An 18,514-nucleotide genomic window follows, 5' to 3' on the forward strand; every position below is an offset into this window, starting at 1 on the left:
TTCAGTCTTATCACCCTTATGATATTGTGTATCAGATACAGCTGCCCATTATAAATATATATATAAAATATATGATCTATAATAATATATATGTAACATGTATATAATATGTACTAATATATATTATAAATATATATAATTAACTAATATTATAAATATATTACCTATCTATAATAATTATAAAATATAATTATCTCCTATATATTACATTTTTTATATACTGCATAACAGTATAGGTATATAAAATATGCAAAAATATATATATATGTGTAGATATATACATACATACATATATATACATATATATATATATATGTATGCACATGCAGAACCATAGATACATATGGCTACACATACATAGAGAGGACTCTATATATATATTTATGTAGATATATTTTGCCTCTCTCTGCCCCACAGCTCAGTTTCCTGAGCCCTATCATGGCCCTGGGCCTGTCATCAACCCCCTTCCCAACAACAAAGCAACACAAAAGTATTTTAAATATTGCTCCTTTAATAATCTACATCCTGGCAGTTGTTCCAAGGGAAGACACAGCTGACAGGATTTTGATTCTGCCCCCACATCTCTCCACATCAGTAATTCCTTATTGCTGCAGACTTCTCTAGCCCCTGGCTCCCATAGGCCACGGTTAGATTTAATTCTGCTAATTATCTTAAATATAAAACATAATGCAACTGATCCCTTGACATTGCTGTAGTAATAAAAAATAGAAAAGAAAAAAAAAATAAAAATGTTTGTATTGCCAGTGTGTGTCAGGAACTGCTTTTCCCTAACAAAAGCCCCGCTCCATGTGCTGGGGAAGGCAAACGTTTCCCTTCCTGCTGAGGGCTGATCCCGTGCCAAAATGAAGTCAAATATTCCTCAGGCTGGAAAAAGGGGAATTTAAAAAAACGCTTGCAAGAAAAGCCCACCAGTTTCTTACTGTAAAACCAGTTCACAGTTCTTGGAAAAGGTCTGAGCAGTACAGTAGAGCTACATTTACTGAAAACGTCTAGTGCTGAGAAAGTCCTTTAAAAAAAAAAAAAAAACCCAAACAAACCCAAATTAAATTAAACCGGGAGAGCCGGTTGGCAGGTGAGGAGGAGGAGGAAAAAGAGGAGGAGGAAGAGAAGAAGAAGAAGAAGAAGGAAGAGAAGGAGGAGGAGGAAAAGGAGAAAGGAGGAGAGCACTCAGCAGTGCCCGGGGAGCGCAGGAGCGCCGCCTCTCTACAGTTCCAAAAAAAGAGGAAAACAAAAAAAAATAAAATATATTCCTTAAAAAACATCCAGTTTGGGATTGTTTCCAGGCCGGGCGCTGAGGAGACCCCGCGCGTGAAGGCACAGCAGCGCGAAGGCAACGTGACGTGTGGGGCCGGGGGCTCGCTAGGGCTGCAGGAGAAGGGGACAAAGCCAGAGGTCAGAACTCGTGCCAAGATCTCCCCCCTGCCCAGCTGCACCCCAGCCGGGCCCCACCTGCCCCAGGCCGGGTTTCTGGGCAATGGGAGGTTTCTTGAGGATCCCTCGTCGCGGTGCTGGCGCCGGCCTGGCCTCCCCGTCCTCCGGCGCGTCCTCGCAGCCCCCGGCCAGGACGTAGTGCTGCTTCCTCAGCTCGCCCAGACGGACCCGCTCGCTCTCCAGCCGCTTCTCCAGCTCCAGAACCTTCACCTGCGCCCAAATCCTATCCTGGGGGCTGTGCCGGGGGCACAGGGACCCCCAGTGCGGGACAGGGTCTGTCTGCAGCCGTGCTGAATCCGCCTCAGGGCCCTCCCTACCTGTGTCTCCATCTCCTCCTTCTTCAGCTTGATGAGGGACATGCCCGAGAAGTCCATGGTGTCTGTGGAGGGAAGCGGGGCCTCCGCTGAGTGCAGCCCTCACAGAGCACCCTCACGTGCCAAAACAGTGCTGGATGGACACCACGGGCTGTTCCCCAGGCCTGGAAGGGACTGGGGTTGGGTTTTTCTACCTTTTTCTTTCAAAAAACCTCACCTTTCTCCTCTATTTGCTCTTGCCCCGACTTGGTGGAAGCCACCACGTTTGCTGCCATCTCGTTGACGTTGCGTGAGCACTCCTGGAGCCTGGCCAAGTTCCTGCTGCTCTTCTCAGCCTTCACCTGCAAAGGAATTGGCTTTGGGTGCCCACCACGACCCCTCCATGGAGCTCCAGGGAGCCCCAGGCAGAGGCAAAGAGCTTTTGGGCATGAGAACCTGGGAGTGGAAAGGATGGATGGACAGATGGGAAGGTTTATCCTCAGTGATCCCATCATGGCCAGACAAGGTGATCCCTAAAAAGCCCTTCAGCCCCAGGGCACCAAACCAGCTCTGCTCCCACCTGAGCCAAGCACTCAAGCAGTGAAGACACTGCTTCTTTAGCTGTGCTCTTTAATTTTAAAACCATCTGGTGTAAAAATCCCTGTGGACCCCCCTTCCCCCACACCTGCACCTTTGTGTGCTCCACCCCTCACTTCCACCCACACCCGAGGAAACATGGCAAGGACCGAAGTCTCCCATCCTCAATTCCAGCTCCTGCAAGTGCTTTTCTGGATTTCTTGGTAGTTATTAACATTTTCTTTACATAACCAGCTTGACAAGAGGAAGATGGGAGGTTTTACACATCTTCATTTCCAAGGCAAGCCTCGGGTGTGGGAATATCAACACATGGATTAAAACCACAGACGGGAAAATAGCAAGGGCTTCCCTTCTCCCTGCTCTGGGGGGCTGCAGGATTGGCAGAGAGGATGGGAACACCATGGGACAGCATGAGGAGACGCAGAGGATCCTGCTGGGACACCCACCTTGGAGGCAGCCACCAGCTGGGCTGTGCTGGCAGCGATTTCGTGGGAGCAGACGATCAGTTCCTCGTATTTCCCCGTGTGCAGGACAACCCTGTCCGCAGACTCCCTGCGGTGGGGGCCAAAGGGAGATTGTGTCAGACACAACAGAGCAAGAGCAGATTATTTATCTCCTGCTAATACTCTCAGAAAGCAACATCTGGATCCAGCAGCTTTGTAATTACAGAGTCATGGAATTGTTATAGTTGGAAAAGATCTCTGAGATCTTGGAGTCCAGCTGTTATTAAAGCTCATTCACAGAGCAATTATTCAAAGCCATGATCCAGGCGATTTGGACAGAGGCAGGATTTAGTTTTCATAATGGATGAGATTTTTAAAGCTTTGCTCAAAAGATCCCCCCACATTTCCTGCAGTGGCACAGGGAACACCCTGCCCCAGTCCCATCCACAACCATCTGAGCACACGGGGCAGGGGGGATTTGATTTCACATTTTGCAGACAGGGAGGAACTGCCATCCCCAGCTGGGTGTCCCAACCCAGGCTACGATGCCCCGTGAGGAATTAGCAATGAACCAAACTGAGGGGCCAGAAAAAGCCAGCAAAGATCTCCATAAGGAGCCAGCAATGATGCTCCACAAGGAATTAGCAATTCAGCAGGGGGAATTTTGGATGCTGGGGTGACAGGGAGGAACGAGGCAGCCCCCTGGGTGCAGCCCATGGGGCCGTGTTCCAGGGGAAGTTCCCAGTCTGGGGGTACCTACACGAGCTGTGTGGCTCCCCAGCCCACGGCCTTGGAGGCAGAGATCAGCCCTTCGGTCCAGCGAGAGTTCTTGGCGTAAAACTCCTGAGTTGTTGCTGCCCCCTGTTGTTATGAGAATATTATGGCCTGGATTAACTTGTGTCTAATATACAACAACATATAAATCCGTATTAAATAGCCTTATAAAGTGTAACAGTATGAAAATTAATATATGAAGCCATAAATCAAGGGAGTGAGAGCATTCCTGTGCTCTTCATGCTGCTCTTACTGACCTGCTTAAATAATTATCACGAAAAAACCATCAGAGTCCCAAGCCCACAAATTTAAACTGGGTTTGGTTTAACACAAGTTTGGGCCATCATCTTTAGATGGACAAGGCTTTGCAAGGGTGACAGCAATTTGTGCAAGAGAGCACAGGGCTGAGCAGCCCACCTCCAGCAACTGGGACAGCCAGAGTGCTGCTAACATGAATCCAGAGTGATTTTTTTGGGGGGAAATTCTCCTGTATTGGATGTCAGTACAAAGAGATGAGTGTAAGGGCTTACCCGGCCACTTTCCACTATCTCCTTCTGCAGGTTCGTAGATGTTGTTACAAGAAGTCTGATAGCCTGGAATGAAGGTAAACAGGTTTTGGGGTTTGATGGGGGTCTTATAGAGGAGGATTGATGCTGCTGCTGGTGGGAAGTTACAGTTTTGTGCACCCCATATGGGTTTCTGCAGCACTGACCTTCATTAGATCCGTGCAGGAGTTCAGAATCCTGGAGGGAAGCAAGAGAAAAAGTGTTCAGCATCCAGGGAAGCTTTGGCTCCAGAAAATGGGGCTTTTCTCGAGACCAGCCAGCCTGTTTTGGAGCAGAGCACACCCCAGCAGGGCACAGACCTGTCACAAGTCCCTCCCCAAAACTCACCGTTCATTCACTTCCAGCTTAACCCCAGAGCTCTCATTCCTGGCCTGGCTCATCATCTCCTGTTGGAAAACATGAGGAAGAGTGGGATGCCATGTTAGGGTGAGAAAGGTGGAGGAGTGATGGACACTCTGCCACCCCAAGGTCCCAGAATGGCCCATCCTGCAGCTGTCTCACCTCTATCCTCCTGACAGCATCCTCGATCGCCTCCGAGGTGGAGGCCATCTCCTTCTCAACCATGTCCCCCAGCTCCTCCTGCTTGATGTCCAGGCTCTTGGGTCTCAGCTCCTGCAGAGGAGGCAGCAGGCATGAGGGGGTTTTAGGCAGAGAAACAGAAGGGAATATTTATAAGGAATAACTACAAACCAAGATATCAAATTCCTTCCTGCCCCCACCAAATAATCCTGCTGCCTGCAAAGGTGAAGGCACACGTGCCACCAACCTGCAGCAATCATGGCACAGGGACCTCAGAGATAAGAAATGCCCCAAATCAAGGTGACAAAACTCCATCACAGGAGCAGTTTCAGCTCCATAGGGCTCTGGAGAGCGGAACAGTGGTGTAAAGGAAAAGACTAATAGGGGCTCCACAAGGAGGAAAATCTGAAAGACGGGAAGTTTCCTTCCACAGGGGTTATTGGGCTGAAAGAGTTCAGCTGAGCTGAGGGTGACCAACTCTGCACACCACCAGGAAGGGTCTCGGTGCTCAGAAGCTGAGATGGCTCAAGGAAAGCAGCAGGACTTGTGGGTATGGGGGATAAAGCACCCCAAAGTGTCCCTTGGGACCCACCCTGCCAGCCACGAGTGGGAAGGTGGCTGTGCTGGGCTCCATCTCCTACCTGGGCCAGCTGCAGGACCTCTCGCAGTGCCCCCTGCACGTCCCCCAGCTGGGCCCTGCCCAGCCTCTGCCTGTCCTTCAGCTCATCCAGGTACTGCAGGCTCCGCTGGCCACACTCCCGGCACGTCTCTGTCAGCCCTGTGGAGAGCACAGCTTGGTGCCAGCCCTGCCCACCCTCATCTTCCTCCTCCCCTCATCCACAGCCGAGCACCAGCAGCATCCAGCAAATGTCTTCTAGGAGATTATAAATGAGTTTCCAGGAGCAACGTGGCCCAGGAAGGGGCACTTCAGGAAGGGGAGCATGGGGAATGTGCTGTCCTTGGTCAAATTTACCCCTGGCACAGGAGGCTCTGGCATGGCCTCCCTAAAGAAAAGGCCCATGAGAAAAAATCCCCCCCCAGTTCCCCCTGCATTCCTGCACTCACGGTCAGCGTGGTCGGTGGGGGCCAGGTGGGACGTGGCGCTGCCGTTGACGATGGTGTCAGCCGTCAGGTGAGCAAAGAGGGCCAGAGCCCCCACCAGCCCCGCAGCATCTGCCACAGACAGCACAGGGTCAGGAGCTGCCAGCCCAGGGCACCCCCTGCCGGGTCCTGGGGGCTGCAGCTCATCCCTGAAGGCACTCAAGGATCAGCACAAGATGTTGGGATTGACCCCTCCAGCCCAGGAGCACACTGGAACCCCTGGCCCTGCCCATGTCCCTCTGTCACCAGGGCACTGCCGCTTGCCCGAGGCCACCAGGGGCTGCTGGGTGTGTGGGAACACGAGCAAGCTGGGAGCAATGCCAGTCCCCAGCCCCAGGTACCTGCCATGGAGGCCACGTACTGCGCGTGCCCCTTCTCCAGGGCATCCGTGGACTCCAGCGCCGCCTGCGCCCGGCTCAGCAGGTAATCTGCAAGGAATTTCATTTCATTTCCTTAGCATGGCCAGGCTGCTGGGTGTCTGCACCAGTGCTCACTCCACGAGGGGAACAGCACCAAAATCTGAGCAAAACAGTGCTGAGGATGACAGCTAAAAATTCATCCTGGCAAGCCTGACATCAACTACTTCAATCATGATGGAAAAAATGCCGTGGGAGAGCTGAGATGCAACGTGATCTGTCCAGGAGGGAGAAGGCACAGTGTGTGTCAGGCCCTGGATGAGCAGGACATACCTGGGGAGCTGGTGCAGCGGAGGTGCAGGGGGTCGTCCAGCTTGGCCATGGCGTCACGGAGAATGCCCTGGGCTTCTCTCACTGTCTCCTGCAGGACTGCAAACTGCTCCTCCAGCAGCTTCTGCTGCAGGCTCTGCTCCTGGGTGCTCTGTGGGGCAGGAGGAACAGGTGAGTGGCACAGCATCCCCATCAGCAGTGTATCCCTTGAGAGGCCCTTTCCAGGATTAGACCCAACCATCCCATGGCTGCAGGTGCAAGCGAAATCCCACTGGCTGCATCAGCTGGCACCCCCAAACACCTCACCCCGGTGAGCAGAGGGCCAGCAACCTCTTCACACAGCACTGTACCTTCTCCAGGAGCCTGCCCTGGAGCTCTCGGATCTCCCTCGTGGCCTTGTCTGCCTCCTGGCTCAGCTGCAGCTCCTTCTCCTCGATGAGGCCACGTGTGGACAGCAGCTCACACTCCTTCTCGCTCACTGACCGCCTTAGCACCTCCTTCTCGGCGTGCAGAGCATCCACCTGGGTGCTGAGCTCCACACCTGCCTGCCATGGGGTGCCAGGACACCTTGTCACTGCCGGGAGCCCAACAGACACGCAGGGGGACGTGCCAGGCTCATGACACTGACAGGCTGGGCCCACACTCAGCCCTGGGACAGCCCTTGGGCTGCTGAAGCTGTGGCTGGGCAGTGCTGGCAGGTCCCATCACCCTGGGACAGGGTTTGATGGGGACCTGGGCTCGTGCTGCCCCTCCCCAGCCCCGTACCTGCTTGGCCTGGCTGAGCGAGCGCTGCGCCTGCTCCAGCTCGTCCCGACGGGCCTCCAGCTCCTGCCTCAGCTGCTCCATCTGCAGGCTCTGGTCCTCCAGCTGTGCCCACACACCGTGCCCAGGGCTCAGCCCCCACCACGCCCCGGCCCCAGCCGGGATGGAGGGAATGAACCCAGCCATGTTGTGCAGGGAGGGGCTTTCGGGGTCTTGGGCAGGGGGTGTCTCCTGGAAGGGGTCCTTTTCCCACACCAGGGACTTTGGGAGCAGCCCCCAGACAATGAGAGCACTCAAACCCATCAATTTGCATTGTGGCATTTTCTTGGGGGAAGAAAAGGCAGATTTGGGCAAGAGGGAATGGGAAGAGTCATATATTTGGGAAGAGTCATGTATTAACACCTTCCTGAGGAGCCAGGGCGACTCTTGCTTGGAATCAGGGCCCAACAGCAACAAGCATCCCTTTCCCTTGCTCCCAAACAGGCTGGGGAGGGCTCAGTGCTGGCAGGGAAGGATCCAGAGCTCACCTTCATCTCGGCCTCTCGCTTGACCTGCTCCACCTGAAATGCCAGCTGCTCCTTGACACGTGCCACCTCCTCCTGGCTCTGCTGCGTGACTGTCAGCTGCTTGGCGGTGTCAGCGTTCTGTAGGGGGACACGGGGCTCCAAGGTGAGGTTCCAAGGAGGAACCTCACTGTCCCCACACTCATTCCAACCAAATTCTGACTGGAGGGATAACTCCAAGACGCCTTTCCTCACAGCATCCAAACACTGGCTGCCAGTGGACATGGATTCAAGGGGTGCCCCCTGCCTGGTGCTCAGAGGGGGACGGGAGCAGCACAGGGGGACTGGGCAGGCACAAACCACACCAGTGGTGGCAGAGGGACAAAGGGACAAAAGCAAGACCAAAACAGGTGAGTGGCACAACTGAGACACAGGATCCCCACCACCAGCACATCCCTCAAGAGCCCCTTTCCAGGACTGGAGCCAAGCATCCCATGACTGCTGGTACAAGTGATATCCCACTGGACACAGAAACCAGCAGAAACAGACCAAGCAACAGGAAAAACACCCCAAAAAACAACAACAGAAACACCCAAAGGGACCATGATAGAAGAGGGAAAGGGTGCTCAGCTCTGCCCTGGATACCCCAAGCCCAAAAAGGAGGGATTTAATTCCAGGCCATTGCCCTCAGTGTCAGGCCCTGCCTGCAGAGGCAGCAGTGTTACCTTCCTCAGGAGCTCGGCGTGGGTGTTGATGAGCTCGCTGTGCTTCTCCTTCAGCTTCGTGTAGCGGATCTCAGTGGCGTTGGCTTTCTCTGCAGGGAGGGAGACCCTCAGGGACCACAGCAAGGGCAGCCCAGGAGCACCACAGGCACCCCAGGACACCCCAGGACGCCCCAGGACACCACAGGATGCCCCAGGACACCCCAGGACACCTACTCTCGGCCTCAGCACAGAGGCGCTGTGACCTGTCACTGTCCTGCTTCACCCTCTGCAGCCTCTCCAGCTCGTCCCGCAGCTGCTCATTGTCCACCAGCGCCTTCTGCTTCTGCTTGCGCTGCTCCTCCACTTCTCCCTCCAGGCTGTTCACCTGTGCCTTCAGCTGGGTGATGTAGTGCTGCGCCTGCGGGGTCACGGGGCGCTGGGGCACGGCCCTGCCCTCCCCAACACCCCCATCCAGGTGTCCCCTTTGGGAAAAGCAGCCGTGGGATGCACAGGAAAGCTCTCTCCTTTACCCCTGCAGTCACTCTGTCCCCGCTGATAACATCGTGACAGCAAGGGACAGGTCTCTCACGCCTCCACCCCATCAGGAATCACATCCTGGCACTGGGAGAGGTCCCAAAACACAACACTGGATTGCAGGATCCTGCTCATGCTGCATCCCTTCAGGGTTTCCACAACACAGCACCAAACCCCACCCTGTTCTCCCACCCCAGCCAGGCTTTACCTCCAATTTAATCTTCTTCATCTCTGCACGGAGAGTTTCCACCTCCTTATTCAGGCTCTCGATCTGTGCATCCCTGTGGACAAAGGCAGGTTGGTCCCACGTGGCAGCAGCCACTGGCCCCTGCTGGCCCCCCCATACCTGTCATCCCAAACGCCGTTGGGCGGCCCGAAGGTTTGCTCAAACAGATCCGAGGTGATCTGGGGAGGACAGAGGGTGCTGAGCTGAGCCAGGACACGGGAGCCTGCCCCCCCTGCCAGCCCCAGGCCCCCACCTGTGGCTCTGTGGTGGAAGTTGTGCTGATCTCAATGAGGTTCTCTGGCTCCTCGTCCTCGGGGGCTTCCTCGGGGATGACGACCACCGGCTTCACGTGCTCGGCCAGCGCCGACGCCCGCAGGAAGTTTGGGGGGCTCTGCAGGGACAAGAACTCGTTGCAGCCTTGAAGGGGGGTTCAGGAACTGCAACAGGCAGAGTACCAAGGGAAGGGAGGGAGCCAGCCCTGGGTCCCCCTGCAGTGTCCCCAGACCCCAAAGTCATTCAGGAGGGCACCCACAAGCTCTCCAGAGCACCACAGCAAATCCTGCCATACCTCCGGCAGCCGAGGGATCTGGATGAGCCGCTTGAAATACAGCATGTCAGATGCCCTCTTAAAGAAGTTTTTAAGGCTGGAGAGGTGGGAAAGACAAAGGGGATATGAGAGGGCGCTTGAAAAGAGGGAGGAGGGGACCCCACCGCCCCACCTGGGCCCTGGTTACCTGCGGAACTGCTCGTGGAAGCGGTCCCGGTGGCCCTGGAGGGTGTCAGCTGGCAGACCTGGGTGAGGAGGGACAGCTGTGACTGATCTGGGGCTGCACGTGTGCTCATGTGCCCCCAGACCCCCACCACTGCAAAAGCCAGCAAGGTAAAAGCTGGGAGGGAGTGGGATGAGAGGGGTCAGGTTGCGAGTGGGGTGTTCCCATCCCCAGCACAGGGAGATGTGGGTGTGGGAACTCCAAAATACCCACATGAGGCTGCTGGCACTGTGCTGCCCAGTGATCCCATGCAGGGGCTGGCACGTGGGTTTGAATTAATCAAGAACAAGTCCTTCTAATTCCTTTATCTGGAATGTCTGTGTGGGATGGAGCAGGCCCCTAGAGCCCAGCTGGGACACACGGACACGGCGATGGATGCTGCAATCCACACCAGCCTCATCCCCAGACCCAGAAGCCCACCCTGGGAAAACACCAGCACAGAGCACATCCCCAGGACTCACAGGAGTGCAGCTTGAACATTAACTTGACGGAGTAGTGGTAGAGGTGGCTGCAGTCCTGGATGACCTGGATGAGGGGGGCCAGGCGGCACTGCACCGCCGACATCTGCGACACGGCCATGGAGGTGTTGAGCTGCCTGAAAACTGAGGGGAGCTGTGTTTGCAGAGCCGCCCACACCGCTTGATCATTAACCATGGCGGATGTGGGGCACAGGGAAATGCCAGGGCTGCTGCCCTGAGCTCAGAACAGCCCCACTCTGAGCAGCACAAACACTCAAAGGGACCACGCTGGCACAGGGAAAGTGCTCAGCTCTGCCATGGACACCCCAACCCCAAATAAAGAAGGATTTAACGCCAGGACACTGCTCTCATGCTGCTGCTGCTGCTGCACAACACAGCTGGGGAAAGTGAGAGGTTTTGCTCCATTCTATTTAATCATGCAAGGATCTGGGAGAGGATCCCAGGGCAGGGGACGAGCCCAGCGGCACCGCAGCCTCGCCTGCCCCTGCTCGGAAACAGATCCCTTCCCTTGGCAGGGATCCAGGCAGCATATCCACCCTGGCTTCTTCCCTGCTCAGCTTTAAAGTATTTATGAATATAAATTCTCTGTATAACTGGGTCAGGAGGAGAAGCAGGAGGCTGTTGGGAGCCGGGAGCACGGTCTCTCCCGCTGTGCCCTGTTTTCCAGGACAGCTCTGTGTTCCTGACTCTCGACAGAGGAAGAATCTGCCACCTCTCTAAGCCATCTAAAAATTCCTAAGGAGGTGACAGACATGAGCAGGGGCCTCCAGCCCTCCCTGGAGGCATTTCAACGAGGGGAATTGAGTCTTTAAAAAGAAGTACAGCCCCATCCTCTGTTTCAGAGGGGCAGAAGGGATTTGCCTAATAAATATGATTAATGTGGTTGTACATAAAAAAAATAAAAATATATTTCAGAGCAGTTCTGCTCTGAAAACAACACTCTGCCTTGCTCAGGTGGGTTCAAAGCAGTCACTCTAAATATTTTCCTACAACTGCCTCTACAGAGCTTCAACAGGGGAATCCAGCTGAGAAACCACCTCAGAAGTCTCTTGGGAGGAGGAGGAGGAACCTGAGCCTCCAACCTCGGCCTCCCGGAACTCCAGTCCCGACCAAAGAGCGAAACTATTGCTCAAGAGCCTCAGGGTGAGCGGGAGGGACCTGCCCCTGCCGCCTCCTCACCTGACTCTGACAGCTTCAGCTCACAGTCCAGGTAGTCAAACAGCTCGACCGTCAGCTGGAAGCTGCCAAAACAAACCAAAACTCCATCACTTGACAGCAGAGACATCTTTGCTCCAGCTGCTCACATTGATTGAGTCCTCATGACAGCAAAGGCTCTGACAAAGAATTTGGGGCTTTTTCTCCCTGCATTTACACCCCACAGTGCTCTGTGGGGGCAGGAGGAATCAGGCACCATCCAAGCAGTTCACAGAATCCTGGTGACTGCCCCATCCTGGAGTGGTTTTGTCCAGCTGGGGGTCATGGAGCTGGTGACCACACCCTGGGCACTGGGCCCCACCAGGACACTCACATGTTGTTCACATCTGTCCCTGCAGTCTTTTCCAGCACCTCATCCGACACTTCAAGGCCTGGGGGGAACTCGGGATGCTTTGGAAAAGGAAGGAGAAAGCCATCAGTTGCTGCTGATATTCTTGCTGGCATGGCACGTTCCCTCACTCTGGTGAATGAGCTGGCAGAGGGTCTCACCTTGACATGGAAGGAGATCTTGGTGAGCAGGAGCCGTGTGTAGATGCTCACCAGCTGCCCGTACCTGTCGTGCAAATGGCCCTGCAGAGACACGAGGGGAGACAGGGGGAATCCAGATCCAGAACCCTAACCAGATTCAGCAGATCCCACAGGAGCGAGTGACCTGCACCAGCCCTGTGGCTGCACCATGCACACAACCATCACCCAAAGAGACAGGAGGTTATTTCAGGTAGTGCTTCACCCTCTCTGTGCCCACCGTGTTCCTCAGAGCCATCTCCAAACCTCCACTCCGCCCCACTCACCCACAGGTCCCCCGTCTCTCGGATGTTGCTGCGGTACCTCTGACAGTCCTGGAGAACCTGGGGACAAAAAAGGGAAGGACGTGCCACAGTGGGGCTGGCTGCCTGCCCTGATGCTGGAGAAGAGGAGGGATCCAGCCCCTTACTACGCCACTCCAGCTCTGGGAGAAGTTCCAGCCTTCCCGTGGCACCCAAAGGTCAGGGGTTTGCTTGGGGAAGTTTCAAAGATGCGAGACAACAGTGCCCCACAGCCTGGGAAAGGTTGGGGTAGGGAAGGGATCCCACTCTGTGTGCAGAGGGATGTTGGCAGGAGCCAGAGATTTCCCCCCGCCCATGAAGCAAGAGGGACACTGCAGAGGGGACACTCACATTGGGGTGGCCGTCACGCAGGACCTTGTGCAGGACGTGGCAGAACTTCCAGCTGAGGATGGCACTGCTGGGCAGGGGCAGCCCGATGGCGTAGGACCAGAAGGTGAACGCTCCCTTCTCGTGGTGTGTCCCCAGGATGATCCCTTCCAGCGCAGTCAAGGCCAACTGGATACACACGGAGCAGGAGACAGGCTGGGCTGGGGACTGCTCTTTGTCAGCTTCCATTGCAAAGGGGAGCACAGGGATCACCAGCAGAATGCTGCACCCCCCAGTAAAACCCCCAGGTAAGACCCTCATTTGTCATTTTTGGGTGTGCCTACCCCTGCTGAGGGCACGCTGGGGCCCTCTGCATTTTACTGCCAAAGAAATGCAATTTTACTGCACTGCTCATTTGCCTTTTCACTGATGGCTCAACCAATGTGATGCCAGCCCCCAAACAAGCTCTGTGTGGATCTTTGTCTCCCAAACCTCCTGTGATGCTCCAGCATCAGAGGGTGACACCCCCACACCCCAAACTCCTCCGTGCTGTCCTGGGAGCCAAGGGAAAGGATACGGCGGGCATGTTTCTCCTTCACTGGTGCTTCCTGTGTGTTTATGGCTTTGCTGATGCTGATGGCCTGCAAGAGGAGGGGAGAGTGCCTGTCAGACATGGTGTGACCCCCATGGCCACCCCGACACCCCAAAGTGCAGTGCTGGTGCTTTTGGGGGATACCCTGAATTTCAGATCACATTTGTCACCTCAAAGTCATTTGTAACACATCAGAATAGGCCTTTTCATGCACAAACAAAGCATCCATTAAATCCCCCATCCCCAGCAGGATCTGTCAGGATCTGACCACTGCTGCTGGTGCTCCCGGCTGTCCCTGTCCCAGGAAACCAATTTTTGCATTTTTGCAGCCTGAACTCAAGCGCTGTGCCCGAGCAACATTAAAGCACAGCAGTGAGATGCCAAATTCCAGGGTTGTTTGTGTAATCACAAGGAGCCTTTGAACCACGGGGGAGTGGTTTGGGTTCTTCTGAGGATGTTGCTGCGCACAAACAGCACGTGGGGAAAAGCAGCCCCTAAGCAAGGAGGGAGTGGCAACCTCAATGCCCATCTTGATGGAGCAAAAATCCAGAGCAACGTGATTATCAGAGGAGGATTATCTATATTTTGATATGTTTGATCACAGCACACTTTAAATTAGGAATTTCCTCCAAAGGATGACCCCAGACTGGAGTCAGTTGCATCTCCCATGTGTTGATGGGCTGCAAATCCAAGTTGTGTCTTTGATGAGGATCTTCCTCCTCCTCAGACTCAACTGAGCTGCTTCACCCTCGCAGGAGCACTTGGGCTGTGCCTGTGTCCATGAGCTCTCTGTCACCAGCAGAGGAAAAATGTCCCAGCTGGGAAGGCAGGAAGCGGCCCCGCTGCCAGCACTCGTGCCGGAAGAGGAACTCAGTCCCTCCCTGCAGCTCCACAGCCCTAAAACCTTATAAAAATCCTATCTACCTGCCCAGGAAAGCAACTGATTCCACATGTCTGCTTGTCCAGGGACACCTGAAATGAGGTGCTTTCCAGCAGGAGGAAGAACCTGATGCTGAGTTATCAAGTGCTGCTGACTTATGCAGGAGGAACCCGACACTGAAGGGGCAATGTCTAAGGTGTCCATGCACCCAAAAGAGCCTAGAACAGCTATCCCCAAACTGACCATGACAGCAACAAAACTGTGAATCATCCCAAAGAGTGAACCTGTCCCAAAAGGCTAAGCCCAGCTGCTGGGGAGAGGGCCTGGCTTTGCCTTTCCTGCACCAGGAGAGTCCCGGTGTTACCCCGCCATGTGGGGCCGTAAAGCAGCAGCAGAGTTAAGCCGGTGACTTGCTGTAATCCTCTTATCCCCAAAGGTTAACGAGCCTGGAGTGCCCGGGAACAGGCACTTGCAGCACAGCTGCCTCTCCCAAAGTGCCTTCACAGCCACCCCAAAGCCTGGAGCTGGCAGAGGCTCCTCGATGGCAGCTTGGCCGGAGAGATGTGCCACAGGTCCTCAGGGATGCCAGCACCTCCCATGGGATACTGACAGAAAGGATGGTTTATCATGGACCAGGGAGCAACCAAGCAGAGGCAAGGAAGGATTTGGAAAGGCATCCTGCAGTGAAGAGCTGCTGAAGGAGTTAATGCATCTTTACTGAGGTGTTTCGTGTAGAGGGAGCAGGGCAGACACATCTCCCAAATTGGGACTTTTGCTGCCTGCCCTAAGACAGGCCTGTCTCAGCCCATCATGCTCATCCCAACCCATCTATGGAACCCGAGGAGGCACAGCCAGAAAGGTCAAAGTCTGAGACAGGCAGGCCCCCAGGAAAGCAAATGTTGTCCCCTGTCCCCAGGGACAGGCCTTCAGCTGCTCAGTGGGCTGGGACCCTGCTGGTCTGTCCCAAAACAGAGCTGTAATTCCCACTGGCAGTGGTGGTTTTATTGCATTTATTGCCCTTAGTCTCACTGACAGCCTGATCAGCCAAAATTCAGCCCAGGAGCTGCTGGAGAGGTTGGTTTCATCCTTAGTGATTCAGTGCAGAGGTTTCACTGAGCCATTTCATGTCCAGCACAAGGACTGGACCCAGCCCACCCACAGCACCACATGAGACACTGCGTCCAGCACGGTCCCAAATCAACCACAGTGGCACCAAACCAGTGCCAACCCCTCAGAGCTGCCAGCCCAGGTGTTCACTGCCTCCAAGCACCAGGCTGGCCAGGAGATCCAGGAAAATGGGATGGTGGCACCAGGGATGGGCACAGGGCAATGCTGCAGCCTGGGACACGCGTGCTGTCAGGATGTTCCTGCTGGCTGCCTGGCAAAGCCAGGCTGTGGAGGATGGCTCCAAAATGGGGAGATTCACCATTGACCCAACCTCTTGGGACACCACTGGCACGTCCGGAGATGGGCAGGACCTGGCTGTCACTGCAGGTGCACAACCAGCCTGGCCAAAACTTTAATGCAACCTGTGGACTGTTCCCCATCACTGACAGGCAGCAGGGAGAGGAGCCAACCCCAGAACCTGCCCAGCCGTGGGCTGTGGGAGCCCACAGGGCTGCAGCCCCAGTGCTTTGCTCACAGCCCGCACGTACCAAGCCGGTGACTAAAGCCAGGATCAAAGCACCCAAATGAAGGAGCACAGTTTACATCCACCCTTTTGTTCCAGGTTGCTTTTAATTAAGGCTGATCATCCTGCCCACAGCTGCCTAGAGCCCCGGCATTCCACAGGGTCCCAATCCCCACCTGGCAGGTGGATGTCAGGTCCCAGCATGATGCCACAGCAGGAGAGATTTTTTTGGCAGCAGGAAACCTCCATGGCCAGGCAACACAAGAGCTGTCAGAACAGCTGAGCTATGAACTCCAGAGCTCCCTTCCTAATGCTGCTCCTTCCCAAATTACACCAGGAAAACACCGCTTGGCAGTCACACACAATGCAAACCTGCAGGTTCCAGAGCTCATTGGATTTTTAGCCTTTTTGTTTAAGAAAAGCAAAAAGTGGCAGCAGAAAAAGACAAGTTTTTCCTCCTGCCAGGCTGCCGAGCAAGCGCCTGCTGTGGGACGGTGATTTCCTACTTCCCACGCACGGCTTCTCCGAGGGGGACATCTACATCACCCTGACACAAGACATGGAAAAGCATTTTCAGGGAAAGCAGGTGACCTTCATGTCACCCACAAGGGCCTGGGATCACAGCAGGGTCAGCAACTCCTGTCTGTAACCACAGGCATCACCCAGGCCCTCACAGGAGAAAAGGTGACTGGGCTCTGGATTCTGGTACAGAATCCTCAGGCAGCAGAGGGGATGTGCCAGCAGCACCCCTGTGGCACAGAGATGAGGAAGGGACATGCCAGCAGCACCCCTGTGACACAGAGATGAGGAAGGGACATGCCAGCAGCACCCCTGTGACACAGAGGCGACCGGCAGCCGGCTGGGCAGCTGCTATAATTAGAGGTAAAAGGCAGATCAATACCCACGTTCTGACACTGAACAGTTCTGCTCTCACTGAAGCACCACTACAGGAAACCACACCAGAATAAATCTCCTTTAGGACAGTTTTTAGCAGTTGCTGGAAAGGTCAGTTCTGGGCAGTGAACGTGGCCATCAGCCAGCAAGCCTGGGGTCGGAGAGCAAAAAGCTATAACAGAGAGCAACCACCTCTGTGCCCTGTCCACGTCTCCGCTCACAGCATCCCTGTGACTGTGCAGATTTCCAGAGCACAAGTCCCAGTGAAAAGCCCAAAATGCCCTGGAAGGGAGGGGGAAGGAGGGCTCTGCTCCTGGCCGGGCAGCCCCCGGGCACATGAACGATGGTTTATCAGCGGTGCCCGGTGGCACGATTGAAGGAGACGCGTCCAGAGGGAACCGGAATTGCCGGTTTTCTCGTGTTGCTCCCCAAACCCAACAAGCTCCGTTTCCTACCCGGCACAGTGACCCTGCGAGGCCTGAAATTTCCACCTGCCTTCGCTGGCGCTCTCCGGGGCCAAACCAGCCCAGGGGCTGAGGAAGAGACCGCAAAGCAAAGGGGCAAAGGGAAAAACATCTGCGATGAATGCACAGCCTGCAAAAGCAGAGGTGTCACAGGAGGCGTGCCGGGAGGGCACTGTTATTTTTGCTGGGGCAGCGGCGAGCCCGTCACTGTCTCCATCTCCCTGCCCACGCTGAGTACTTCATTTCCCACCAGCCGTATGCCAGCCCCATCGGTGCCCGACCACTGCCCACCCCGTGGGGGCCACAGAACTGCGGACACCCCGGCCAAGCCGGACACGATGGGGCACAAACGCCTTTGGGCTTTGTTTCCACTCTGCCACCTCCGTGGGTTCAAGCACCCCGCTCCCGGAGGGTGACCCGGAGCTGCGGGGCAGGGGTGAATCCAGCCCCGGTGCGAAACATTCCCGGTGTCGTCGGGGCCAGGGCTGGGCAGGGATGCGGAGATGCCCATTCCCGGGGGCGCGGGGCTGCCGTGGAGCCCCCGGGCTCGGCCGCGCTCCCGCCGACACCGTAAAACTTTCCCAGCGTGCTGCCGGCCGTGTTTACCTGCGATAAGGCCCGGGAGGTGCGGGGGGAGCAGCGCGGGGCCCGGGCCCGGGCGGTGGCGGCGCACGGCGGGGCCGGAGCCGGGGGGTCGGGCGGGAGCCCCAGCGGGACCGTCCCGCGGCCGCGCCGGGAGGAAGCGGCGGCGCAGGGGGGGGCGGGGGAGTGCGCGGCGCCGGCACCGGGGGCGGACGGGCGGACGCGGGCACAGGGACGGCGGCCGCGCTGCTCTACCGGGGCTTCCCCGGAGCCAGCCGGGGACCCGCGCCCTCCATCCCGTCCCATCGCATCGCCCGAGAAGCCCCCGCGCTCAGCGCGCCCCGGGGCGATGCCCCGCGGAAAGGGCCGGCCCGCCCCGTTCCCCAGCCGGGAGCAGCACCAGGACTAAAACCGGGACCGTAACCGCGGCCGGTCCCGCGGCCCCCTCCCGCCGTCCTTGCCTGGCTCTTGTCGAACTGCTCCCGCTCCGCCTCCAGGCTGTGGCCGCCGCGGCGGCTCAGCACCCGCGCCGGCACGCTCTTGATGCTGTTCATGGTGGGCCGCGCTCCGGTATCCGCGCTCCCCGCTCCGGTATCCCCGCTCCGGTATCCGCGCTCCGGTATCCGCGCTCCGGGCAGGAGCGGCCGGCGCCGCCCGCCCCCCGCCCCTGCACTGCGCCGCGCCTCCGCCGCGCCCCTGGCGGCTGCGCTCGGAA

General features: G+C 56.1%; 1 protein-coding gene across 1 annotated transcript; it reads right to left on the reverse strand.

The window, feature by feature from the left end:
• Positions 1 to 491: 491 nt before the first annotated feature.
• On the reverse strand, positions 492 to 18,460 carry HIP1R (huntingtin interacting protein 1 related). The gene is made up of 32 exons (XM_005524554.3): positions 18,261 to 18,460; positions 13,335 to 13,398; positions 12,782 to 12,924; positions 12,416 to 12,472; positions 12,114 to 12,194; positions 11,938 to 12,014; positions 11,589 to 11,650; positions 10,392 to 10,532; positions 9,895 to 9,952; positions 9,729 to 9,804; positions 9,414 to 9,551; positions 9,281 to 9,339; positions 9,143 to 9,215; positions 8,635 to 8,818; positions 8,422 to 8,510; positions 7,721 to 7,837; positions 7,197 to 7,298; positions 6,782 to 6,976; positions 6,435 to 6,582; positions 6,087 to 6,173; positions 5,710 to 5,817; positions 5,286 to 5,422; positions 4,627 to 4,737; positions 4,453 to 4,511; positions 4,272 to 4,302; positions 4,090 to 4,152; positions 3,546 to 3,646; positions 2,789 to 2,894; positions 1,984 to 2,107; positions 1,770 to 1,831; positions 1,471 to 1,662; positions 492 to 1,386 (listed from the first exon to the last, which is right to left on the reverse strand). Exons 1-32 carry the CDS (start codon positions 18,351 to 18,353, stop codon positions 1,381 to 1,383), a joined length of 3,144 nt encoding a protein of 1,047 aa, XP_005524611.1. The 5' UTR covers positions 18,354 to 18,460; the 3' UTR covers positions 492 to 1,380.
• Between the last annotated feature and the right edge of the window lie 54 nt (positions 18,461 to 18,514).

This window comes from Pseudopodoces humilis, chromosome 20, assembly GCF_049639895.1.
Source record: "Pseudopodoces humilis isolate 2021_Gansu_Grassland_sample_001 chromosome 20, ASM4963989v1, whole genome shotgun sequence".
NCBI classification, from domain to species: domain Eukaryota; kingdom Metazoa; phylum Chordata; class Aves; order Passeriformes; family Paridae; genus Pseudopodoces; species Pseudopodoces humilis.

What these genes read in the sequence shown, in the direction of transcription:
- HIP1R (XM_005524554.3), bottom strand. Translation starts at nt 18,353, where the DNA reads ATGAACAGCATCAAGAGCGTGCCGGCGCGGGTGCTGAGCCGCCGCGGC. An exon ending in GGGACAGATGTGAACAACAT is followed by an intron (nt 11,651 to 11,937) that starts GTGAGTGTCCTG and finishes TTGTTTTGGCAG; the next exon opens with CTTCCAGCTGACGGTCGAGC. An exon ending in ACGCCGAGCTCCTGAGGAAG is followed by an intron (nt 7,838 to 8,421) that starts GTAACACTGCTG and finishes GTCCCCCTACAG; the next exon opens with AACGCTGACACCGCCAAGCA.